This window comes from Pteropus medius, unplaced genomic scaffold (genome assembly GCF_902729225.1).
Source record: "Pteropus medius unplaced genomic scaffold, Ma_sr-lr_union100, whole genome shotgun sequence".
Lineage (NCBI taxonomy): Eukaryota > Metazoa > Chordata > Mammalia > Chiroptera > Pteropodidae > Pteropus > Pteropus medius.
The window spans coordinates 339,381-351,273 of NW_024343733.1; the positions used below are offsets into that span (position 1 = coordinate 339,381).

Sequence of the window (11,893 nt, forward strand, 5' to 3'; positions counted from 1 at the left end):
CAAGAAGACAGATAAAAATCAAAACTGATTTATTTAGCAAGACCTTAGGCATATGATTGGAAGAAAACTGAAATGAAGACTATTATCTCATCTGCCTAGCCATATTGCAAATAAATTGAGAACAAAGAAAATTCCAGAGGGACCTGCTTCCCTCCCTCCCTTCCTCCCTCCACCCCCGCTGCCCACATCATTATCTCCACTACCCACTACTAGAGAAAAAAAAATTCTGTTGATGGGTTGGTTTGTTTTCACATACAATGAGCACTGACTGAATAAGCATAAAATAACTTTCAGCAACATAGCACCTTATAAAGAGAGTCCATACACTGAATATAAATAATCACATTCCTCCCTATCTAACCCTTACGTTAACCCTATTAGAAGTCTAACACAAGGGTTTTAGAGCCTGGACCCTGGACCGGAGTCAGACAGATCTATTTCAGTCTCAGCTTTGCTACTAACTGTACATCTTTTGTCAAGTTACTCCACTTCTGTGCCAGTTTCCTCATTCGTAAAATAAGGATGACAGAACCAACCATATAAGGTTTTTATGAGGATTAAATGAGATCATGGATGGGAAGTGCGTAGCACTGGGTCTGGCATACAATATGCTGACTCTACTGTCATAGTGGTGGTAGAGGTAGTGACAGCGGTGACAAAGAAGTTGCAGTGGAAGAAGAAACCAGGGATTACTAAAGGTACAGAACTTGCCCAAGGTCACATGGCTGGTAAGGGGTGGAGCTAGAATCCCAGTCTGACTCCTGAAACCTGACTTTAACCTCTAGGCAATACTGCCTCCCACGGTCTCCAGGTGCTTCATTCTAACTTTACAGCCCACCAGCCAAGCCTGAGAGCTTTGCAGCCATTTGCCCAAGCTTCAGTGACTCTTGTTACATTACAGCAAGATTCAGTGACTCTTATTCCAGCGCTCATTAATTACATGGCAATTAATTCTACTGGTGAACATAGGTAGTTTATTCATTTATTCATTAACTCTTTTAAATCTAGAATTTGGAATCCTATAAAAGTACATAAACACTTTCCAAAGATTTTTGACCAAAGGATAAACAGGCTGGTAGTAGTCTCATAGGAGAATAGATCAAATTTTAACAATCTAAATGTTGTCTCAAAGATTTCACTTGAGTATCTCACAAGTATTCAAAGCCTTGACTATTTCAGTGGATCGGCTCCAATCCAAAGGCTCCTTCCCTTACATTGCAAATAAAAAAACAACAAACAGAAAACCCCGCCGAGCCTTATTTCATTTCCTAAATAATATCAGTAAAGCATTCAGGGCCTGTGTGGGTTTTGTTTGTTTTATCGAGGTATAATCGGCACAAAATAAACTGCACATATTTAAAGTGTACGATTTGATGAGTTTTGACACAGGTACACATACAACCGTGAAACTATCGCCACACTCAAAACAAGGAACGTATCTATCATCCTAAAAGTTCGCTCGTGCTCTCCTTTGCAATCCCTCCTCCCATTCCTTGCTGCCTGCCTCCATCCCCAGGCAAAACTGATCCAATTTCTGTTACTACAGGTTAGTTTGCATTTCCTAGAATTTCACATAAAATTGTAGAGTCAAATTCCTGTTTGACTGGGTTCCTGCACTCAGCATAAATCCATGTTGTGAGTATCAACGGGTCATTTCCCTTTATTGCAGCAGTACATTGCATAGAGGTTCCATGTTTGTTTATCCATTCGCCTGTTGATGGCCATCTAGACTATTTCCAGTTTTTGGCAATCACAAATAAGGCTTCCGTGAACATTCATGTGCAAGTTTTTGAATGGTGTGTATGGATGGGGGCGTGGGATCTTTATAAACAAATGCAATGAAAAATGAGAAACACTAACCAAAATGCCTGGGTTCAAAATTAATCTTAACTATGGGGTAAAAAAATATCTTGGCCACCTTGAGCAAGTCAACTGGCATCTCTGTCAATATCCGCATGATGCCTGTCCCCACCTGGAGTTTGTAAAGAAAAACAAGGAAGCAGAAGCCTTTTGGAACTTCCACAAATAAACTATTGTGTTTTTTTTTTCCTTGTAAATTCCCTTTACTTTAAAAAGATTAATGCTCTATGAAATGTAATGCAAAATTCAATAATATTTGAGCTGTTTTTGAGCTATTGCTTTCTCTTAAATTTATATTCATTTCAAATCTTAAAAAAATTTCCGACATGTTCTTTGCTTTTGTCGGCAATGTGAAATTAAATACAGATAGCTATTTTAAAGGTCAGGAAAAAGCCTCACTCTGCATTTCTAATCCACTTAGAGTAAGGTCCAAAGTCCTTATCTATAAGGCCCTACTTGATCTGCATCTCCTGCCCCGCCAATCTCCTATCCCTCTCCTCTCCCCTTTGCTTACTGGGCTCAGAGCTCCAAACTAAGGATGCTTCCGTCTCATGGACTTGGCTCTTGCTGTCCTCTGTCTGGAATATGCTTTCCTCAGTAGCCATATGGTACACTCTCTCACTTCCTTCAGATCTCGGCTCAAATGCCATCCTGAGTTTTCCTTCCTTGCCCGCCCTATGTCAAACAGCCCTTCCCCATCATACTCTCCATCCTCCCTTCCCAGCAATACTTTTCTCCATAGCACTTATCATTTGACATTTATATACAGTATATGTCATATCATACATTTGATTATTAGTTATTGCCTATATCCTCCCACTATAATAAAAGCATTTTAAAGACAAGGATTTTTTTTTTATTTCCTGTTATGTCCCCAACATCCAGAATAGTGAGCTCAGCTGACTTCTGAATTCCAAATATTCATTGTATAAATGTGTTGATTAGACACTATTTATTGATTTTAAAAAAAGACTTTTAGAATTTTCTGGGAAGAAAACTTTTAATTCAAATGCTCTTCTCTTACTTAAATTAAAATGCTAAATCAATGTTGATCTACTTCTCAGGATGGGTTCTTTTTTCGTATTGACATTTAACTTTGAGCAGCACTTATAGAGTGAAAAGAACACTGGAATTGAAAGGCAGGAAAGCTATGGTCTAGTCCTTTGCCCTGCCATAAGTAGGTATGCTACGGGGACCAAGTCATGATCTCTTCTGATCTCACATAACTTCTCTCTAACATGAGAGAAATTATTATCTCTAAAGTCCCTTCTTGCTCTAAAATTCTGAGACTCTACTGTAGTCTTAGGCATGAAGGTTGCCAATCATAAATTATTCAGCTTACTTTGAGTCTCATCTCTCAAAATGCAAAGATGTTAACTTAAGGATTCTATAGAACTATAAAACCCTGGTGAAAAATGGCCATTGTTCACCCATATGTCCACAGGAAGCAGAGGCTTGGGATAGTGTTCTTCCTAGGGAAGCTAGTTTTTAAAAAGTTGATGAACCTCTAATCTTTCTCAAATAAGAAAAAGAATAAGTTACTAGAAAGGAAATAAAGACATCTGCTTACTTCCCTATCTTTAGCCAGTTGTGAAATTTTAAATAACTACAAATATGGGTATCATACATGCATAAAGGCAGTAGAGTATTATGATTAGGAGTAGATGTGGTTGAGACCAATGGTCCTGGGTTAACATTCAGGCTCTTTTCTCTGTGTGTGATCTTGAGCAAGCTGCATACTGGCTCTGTACTTTACCTGCCTCATCTGTACAATGGGCGCAATATTTACAATTGTTAACAATGGGTAACAATGTTTACTACTAGGAACCTTTTGAGGATTTAGTAAGATGATACCTGACACATAGGATACACTTAATCAATGTTATTATTATTAAATAATTAAATGTGAATACATCCACACAAACACAAATCTGACTGCCACAAAAATGATCTTAGCTACCCATTTCTCCTGATACTATGTAGCCTATGTGGAAAGGAACGAAAAAAGTTTCATTCCTTTCATAAATGTTTCATAAATGGTTCATAAACCAGTTGTAAATGTTTATCGCCCATACACATATTGGTTTCTCAGAAGTCAGACCATAAATTTTTTAGGTTCCCTTTTTTTTTTTTTTAATCTATCAGGCCAGAGATGTTCTTTCTCTAAAATCATTCTTGTGTGGAAACATCTGACAAATTCACTCAACACATTTTGTACAGTAAACATCTTAGGAAAAACCACCTTGACAACCCTGGTATTTTTAATCATTCCTATTTTTTTAATCCTAAAAATAAATAAATTACACATGTATAAGATTCTTTGATCTGTGAACTTAGATTATTATTAGTCACTCAGGACAAAGAGCATCCACTTCCCACATTTCACTACAACAGAGCCAATTAAGTCAAAAGATTCCACCATCACAGCCTATTACCCCTTGAGTTGTCAAGACGATAAGACACGCAGACACACCTCGCTTTTTACAAAATAGGCCCAAATAAGATACAATAAAACTATGATTCGATGTGAGGAATTCCCTACCAACTTGTATCTTCCTTTTTTTTTTTTTTTTTTTTTGGCAGACTGTAAAATAAGTCCATTTAGAGTTCACAATGGGAATGCTGCAACCTCAACCTCAAATCCAGACACAAAAATACAGTGGAACGTATTCGCATCTCAAGCACGTCCAAATGTCTCGGCCAATGCGATCCGATCACTGCCGCTTCCAGAAACACACAGTAATGGGTTTCTATCCATTTCTATAAATGCTACTTGTGCGAAAAGCCAAAGTGCATGCAAAACCGCAAAACACAAAAGATTCCTCGCATTCCGTTTATAGCCAGAAGACAGGCCATACTCTCTGCGTCCTACCCCTGAGAGTCCTCTTTGCGACAAGAAGAATTTCATGACACCCCATGCTACCTACACATCAAAATGTCATCCCACAAAGTGGAGGGGGGGTGCAGCATCGGCATCCGCGGCCTCGATGAAACCATACTGCCAGGAGTCCCACCTCTGGGCTAACGCGAAACCAAGTTAAGTCAGTGTAAAGTTCTCATCATCCAAGCATATTTGGTTTCCTTCTGCCCCCCAAAGCAGCAGCACAATTGCTGGGATTGGCTTTTGCACCTGCCACGGCTCCTAAGCCTGGTTTTCTCCGCGATCCCCGAGCTCAAAAAAAAAAAAAAGGCCTTGCGGCCTAAAGCGCCCATGACCCTTCGCGGAGAGCGCACGGAGGGCCACTGTAGCATCCCCCTCGCTGTCCACACCGCCCGCTTCGCTGACAAAGGCCCCGTGTCAGTACGAGGCATGACACACAGAAGTTGCTGGATTGCCTATCGCGGACCTGCAGCTGCCACTACCCTGCTCGAGAAAAAAAAAACAACAACAATACGAAACTGGGGAAGAAAAGGGGAGGAGGTGTATAGCGTGAAAATTAAAATGTCCCCAAAGCCAAGCAACCTGGGTGTGCCCTGGAGGTGAGTCCGGGGGTCCCTAGAGGAGAAGAGAGAGAGCTGGTGGGGAGGCGGCGGTGGCTCCTCCAGGGCGTGAAGGCCGTGCCGGGTGACAGTCTAATAAAATGCTGGGTGTCGGATCATTCAGAATGAAACCACAAATGAAATCCCCGGCGGGCATGAGGCTCCGGGGAGGGAGGACAGGCGGGCGGTCTGCAGACCTGTGGCCACGGCCCCCCGCCTGCCCGCCCCGCGCCCACACGCACCTGCCGGGCAGCCTTCGGAGGCCTCGGGGTCGGCGTGAGGCAGAGGTGTGAGAGCCCGACCTCGGGGGTGCAGGGCGGGTGGGCTAATCTGACAGCGGAGACGGGGAGGGGACAGCCTCGCTCACCTCCAAGTCGGTGTCGGCGGCCTCCGGGGCCCCGAGGATCTCGCTGGGCAGCTCCGCCAGGTCGGTGACGCGTATCAGCCCGTCATGCAGGAAGATGGTCTCTTCCTTCACCGAGAGCCACTGCGCCGAGTCCGCGGCTGCCGCCGCCGCCGCCGCCGCGGCCGCAGACGAGCCCATGGCCCCGGCTAAGGGGTTGACGGTGAGGAGCAGCAGCCCGGCCCGGGGAGACGCGAGCAGGAGTCTCCACGATCACCAGTCCATGGCAGCAGCCGCCGCGCCCGCCTGCAACGCCCCGCTCGCCGCCTCGCCCGTGCAGCTCCGCCCTAGGCGGTCCGAGATGCCATCCCCCCACCCCGGCCCCGGAGACCCCAGCCCCGCCGCCACCGTCGCCGCCACCCTGAGGAGCAGGATCCGCCTCTGCCGCTCAGCAGCCAACTGTCAGTGAGACGCCATGTTGGGGGCGGGGCTCCCAGCATGCCCCGCGGAGCGGACAATGCCGGCCCCGCCCACCCCTGGCTCCGCCCACCGCCCCGCTGGCCGGGCACCTAGGTCCGTGGTGCACTCAGGTCTCTGGGTCATCCACGTCGCCTTTCAATCCGTCTTGCCCTCAGACTGACCTCCCCCGCCTCCTCTTTTCCTAGCCATTCGGGGTCGCTCTGAGTCTGCAGTCCACCAGGAAAGAGGCCATTGCTTCCTTTCCTTTCCCTACTCAAGTGTGCACCCCTCGCTCCGACCAGAGCCCCAACCCTGGGCAGGTTCACTCCCTGCTTTCACGTTTAAATGTGATATATGCAAAAATAAGAGCAGGCGCTGCAAGGCTTGTTCATAAGCCGGTAGAACCACACAGTTGGTGCTTTTTGTTTACTAAAAAGCCAAGTACCCAATCAGCACTCAAAACCTGGTAAAAATAAGGCACCAGCCTCAATGCTTAGTGCCTACTGTCTAGCACTTGATAAAACTATTGTTATATTTCATCGATAGTCAACACTGATTGACATACACCTTAAAAATATGCACGCCATCCTTATAAAAATAGGAAAGAATTATATGTGTAGAGAAGAATGTGTGGGAGAATACATATCAAATTGCTCATGTGGGTCGCCAAGCAGAATGGGATTGGTAAACTAGAATGGTAAAGGTGAGAATGCTCTCTTTGTATTACTTTTATACGTTAAAAAAATAAAGTATTCTTTTGTAGCAAAGGACTTGAAAACATATGTTCACAAAAAAACCTGCACACACAGGTTATAGTAGCTTTATTCAAAATCGCCAAAAGTTGGAAGGAACCACCATGTCCTTCAGTAGGTGAATGGATATAAGCCGTGGCACAGCTAGACAATGGAATATTATCCACCGCTAAAAAGAAATGACTATCAAGCCATGAAAGGCATGAAGGTATCGTAAATGCATATTACTAAGTGAAAGAAACCAGTCTGAAGAGGCTACATACCGCATGATTCCAACTATATGACATTCTGAAAAAGGCAAAACAAAGAAATAGAAAGGCCAGGCATGAATAAGTGGAGCACAGAGGATTTGAGGAGCAGTGAAAATACTTGGTATGATACCGTAATGATGGCTACATGTCATTATGCATTTGTCCAAACCCATAGAATATGTAATAACAAGCTTGAACCCTAATGGGAACTATAGACTTTGGGTGACGATGTGTCAATGTAGGTTCCTCAGTTGTAACAAATGTACCATCTGGTGCAGCGTGTTGACAATGTGGGCAACTACACGTATCGGGGGACAAGGGAGTACGTGGAAAATATCTGTACCTTCCTCTCAATTTTGCTGTAAACCTAAAACCGCTCTAAAAATTAAGTTTTAATAAAGAACAAATAAATAAATGAATCAGAAGAACATCAAGGTTCATACCCTTTGATCCAGGAATTCAACTTTCAGGAAGTTGTCCAAAGGAAATAATCAGACCCGTAGTCAAGGATGTACATAACTGGAAGACAGCTTAGTTTTGTTTATAAGAGGGAAAATTATCATCGGCCTAAATGTCCAACAATACAAGATTAGCTAACTATAACGATAGTATATCCATAAGATGGAATATTATGAAGCCATCTAAAATAATGCTTATAAAGAATATTAACACAAGTGAATGTTCATAATATATTGTCAAATAGGAAGAATCAGGCTGAATTGGTAAGGAAATTTTGAAATGTAATTATGTTTATAGTATGGCTGCATTTTTCAAATTACATGCATATATGGCTATAGGTATAGGATAAGAGTCTGGGAAGGTATCATGTCTGACAACATTTGGGTGATTCTCAGCAGTGCATTTACAGGTGTCTGAGGAATTCGCGCTTTGCGCTTTAGAAGGTTTCCAGAGTTTTCTTCCTAGAGCATGCATTACTTTTGCAACAAACAAAAAATGAAAAACTAAAAGCTACCGAGCACCTAGGAGTTAGGGTACATTTATTTACTTATTCATCATAACACCCCTCAGAATATTCATTAATAGAAGGAACTGAGGCTCAGAATTAAGTGACTTGCACCTGCTTAGGAACTGACAGAATGGAGACTTGAACCCATAGCTGGCTCCATCCTGTCTCCTTCTAAAATAGATATTCTTGTACAATGCACTGTTGCAACAATGTTGCTCCTTATAGTAATCATTAATTTCACTTTCATGATATTTATTCCACAAGCATTTATTAAATCCCTAGGAGCTGTCAAATCCTGGGAGGTATATAGAATGGAGATATATCCAAATACTTTAAATAATATATAAAAAATCGACTCCCTGCTCTCAAAGACTTGGACAGTGATTCTAACATGTGTGTAAAGTCTTCTACAGGGAGATGGCTATTCTTCTCTTATCCACTCAACAAATATTTCTTGATTCCTGCCGTGAGTCAGACATTGTTCTTGTTGTGGGGTTACCAAGTTGAGCAAGGCAGAAAAGTCTTCTCTCAAGGAACTGATAATCTAGTGAAGGAGACAGACAAGAAGCACAGTAATAAGTCCAGCAGTTCAGAGCAGATCAATGCCATGAAAATAATAAAACAGGCAAATGCGACAAGAATAGCCATTTCATCAAGTCCTCACAAACGACCCACTGAGACAGGTAATATTATTATCCTTACTTTCACCTGGAACACCAAGGCTGGCTGTTTGCTCAATATACAGGAAGTACAGCTTAGTATTGTCTTAGTATAAGAGGGAAAAATTATCAGCCTAAATATTCAACACTATGGGATTGGTTATCTATGATAATGGTATATCCATAAGATGGAATATTATGAAGCCATCCAAAATAATGTTTATGAAGAATGTTAACACAAGCAAATGTTCATGATATACTGCTAAATGAAAAAAAAAAATCAGGCTAATCCAACAAGGAGTTATTAAGTTCCCACTCCGCTAGATGGTAAGAAAATTTTGAAATTTAATTGTATTTATGCTATGATCGCAGCCAGTAATCATACAAAGTCTCACAGCTGGTAAACATCAAAGCTCAATCTGAACCCATGTCTGTCTATTTTACAATTCCAGCTTCCTTATTTTGGCTGTAAAGAAACTACTTCATTCTTTTTGTTCACAACTTCCAAACCTAATGGCAACCATTACAATTTCTAAGTGCTCAGGTTTGGAGATCTAAATAGCCATCTTGTGCAGCTTATAGAAAAAGTCTCTTCCTTTGATTGTTTATATTTCAAAATCGGGAGTCAAGATGCCCGGGAACTATTGTCCTTCACCCCAATTAATGAAAACATCACATATCCAGGGCTGAAAGTCTTTAGACTGCATAATGAGTAGTTATTTAATATTTTAGCAAGAGTAATTAATTAGTCATACGACTGCATGGCTGCCACTGTACCACGATGAGGCAGCTGATGAATTAATATTTATAGAACCCCCCCTCTGGAAAAAGACCATTTACTAAGAATTTCTAGAATGGATCAGCAAGATAAAGAAAGCCCCTGGTCAAAAGAACTCTATGCTGGAAGCCTGAAGACAGAGAATACAAATGTAGTCAAGATAACACACACACACACACACACACATCAGCACACACACACACACAATAATATACACACACCATGCTCACAGAAAACATCCATTCATAGGATCATAGAAAGGAAAGGTTTAGGATTTAGGATTTATTTTTTTTTGGAATTGTCCTTTTCACACTTCCATTCAAGAATGGGGAGTCCGGATGGGAAAAGAACCAAGAGAAGGTGTTGGCTGGGCAACCCTAGGGGGGAAGCAAAGACGAAGCATGAGAAAGCAGGAAGAATAGCTCTCAGCAGGTAAGACCTCAGTTTCCTCTTGAGACATCTCCCCAAGAGAGAGCCAGCTTGTTGACAGAGCCCATCTCCCTGCTGCCCCAGCTGCTGACGTGATGTTCACTGGCCTTGGCTCAAGTGGGGGCACCTCTGGGATTTTGCAATCTCTCTCCTTTCTGCTGGCTTTTCTGCACCAGCTGACTGTCTAAAATGAGTCCGTAATCCTTACTGGGCCCACAAAAATGCGAGTGTGGCGTGAAGATAAGTGGTTCTCGATAAGCCTTAATAGAGCTTGAAAACGCTTGAAACAAAGCAACCATGTTCATGTTTAAGGCCTTTCAACACACCAAGGATAAAAACACATGCACACTTCTGCTAGGTAGACACACACTCACCGACAGGACCTGTGGGAGAGATTGATTATTTCCATCTCACTAATCACAGTCTCAAAGAGGAAACACGTATACCTACTTAAAATCTTTTTTCCAAGTGATCTGGTAGGTCCCGTTCTTTTTTCTTTTTCTCGTTTTTTTTCTTTTTTTTTTTTTTAAGGAAAATTCTTTCTGCTCATTGGTGGATCTATGAGATGGCAGAGAAAACAAATCGAATGAAAGAAGTATTTGGAAACGAAGAGGGAGAAGGTTCCTTGGAGCCTTTGAATTATCACAACTGAAGGACAAGCCTCTACCTTGATGAAAAGCCCAAAGACACAGCAGCATTACGTGCAGCTCTCATTGGAGAAATCAGGACCATGGAGTTCCGAAAGATGTCGTGTCCTCTAGCGCCACCTTGTGGGAATAAGAGGCCTTGCTGCACGGGAATTTCAAATTCTGACTTGCCAATTTACAAACACTCCCCGGCTGCAAAAACATAGATTGAGAATTGGTAGCTTCCACAGAAGAAAGGTGAGCAAAAGACACGATTGCAGAGTTTGCACAAGAGGAAAAGCAAACACTATGTTTTCATTCATTTAGTATTTACTGAGTGCCTACTTTGTGCAAAGCGTGAGGTTTGGCCATCCAACTCCCTAGGGGATAGATAGCTTCTCTCCCTCAGGAAGCCACTTGGAATAAGTAATTTCAAAAAGGATGAGAAGTCCAGAGACCTGGTCTGAGAAGTGGGGAACGCTCCCTGAGGATGTCACAGTTACTACTGGTAACTGATGTGTATGATAGCTAAATGAGAATCAGGATGGTAAGGGGGAAACTTAGTGACCAAAAGAATTTCTTGAAGTGCAGTGTTTGTGGCGCTTGATTCATGGACTGCCTAGGTGGGGGGTCTCAGCTCTTTTGAGTGTCACCTCGGAAAGCTAGTCCCCACATATGTGCCACAGTTTTTCTCATCTTAAAACAGGATGATAGGAATGGTATCTACCTCATAAGGTTTTCATGAGGATTAAATGAATTAAAATGGGTCATGAGCACCAAGCTTGGTGTGTAGGAACCCCTCAATAAGTGTTAGCTATTAGTAAACATGGCACCGTTTTCCACCTATTAATTCAAATAAGATCTTGATTTGAACCCAGGGATGGCAAAGATCTGGGGTAAACACATCACGTATTGCTGGTGACACTTTAAATCAGCATGGTCTTTTTGGAGAAAACACTTTGGCTACATACATGCAAAAGTCATTAAAGAACCATCCTTTTGACCCATCATTCCACTCTTAGAAGTTTACCTATGGAAATCTTTCATCCAATGAAGAGTTATTAAGTTCCCACTCTATTAGGTTCTTATAACTAAGTCAGCGCCTATCCTCAAGAAGCTTAAAATCTAACGGGAGAGAAGACAAGTAATCAGAACATTATCCTGCAGTGCAAGAAATTCTGTCTGTGATGGGAAGAGATCAGAGCAGAAGCACCCGAGCCATATTTGGGGTGAGGCTTGGGGGACCAGGAACTCTAGAGCAGTAGTTCTAAGTGGGGGTGATTTCACCT

The 11,893-nt window shown here is 42.4% G+C and overlaps 1 protein-coding gene across 8 annotated transcripts in view; it reads right to left on the reverse strand.

Moving 5' to 3' along the window:
- Positions 1-6,181, reverse strand: part of HECTD4 (HECT domain E3 ubiquitin protein ligase 4) — a 157,822-nt gene extending 151,641 nt beyond the window's left edge. For 6 of the 8 annotated variants that reach the window (XM_039868174.1, XM_039868172.1, XM_039868169.1 and 3 more), the window contains exon 1: positions 5,708-6,067. In XM_039868174.1, the coding sequence (XP_039724108.1) occupies positions 5,708-5,884 (177 nt within the window). In that variant the 5' untranslated portion in view covers positions 5,885-6,067. Of the gene's footprint in view, positions 1-5,707 lie in introns of all 8 variants that reach the window. The other 2 variants (XM_039868173.1, XM_039868171.1) reach the window with 1 other exon arrangement.
- Positions 6,182-11,893: the final 5,712 nt, after the last annotated feature.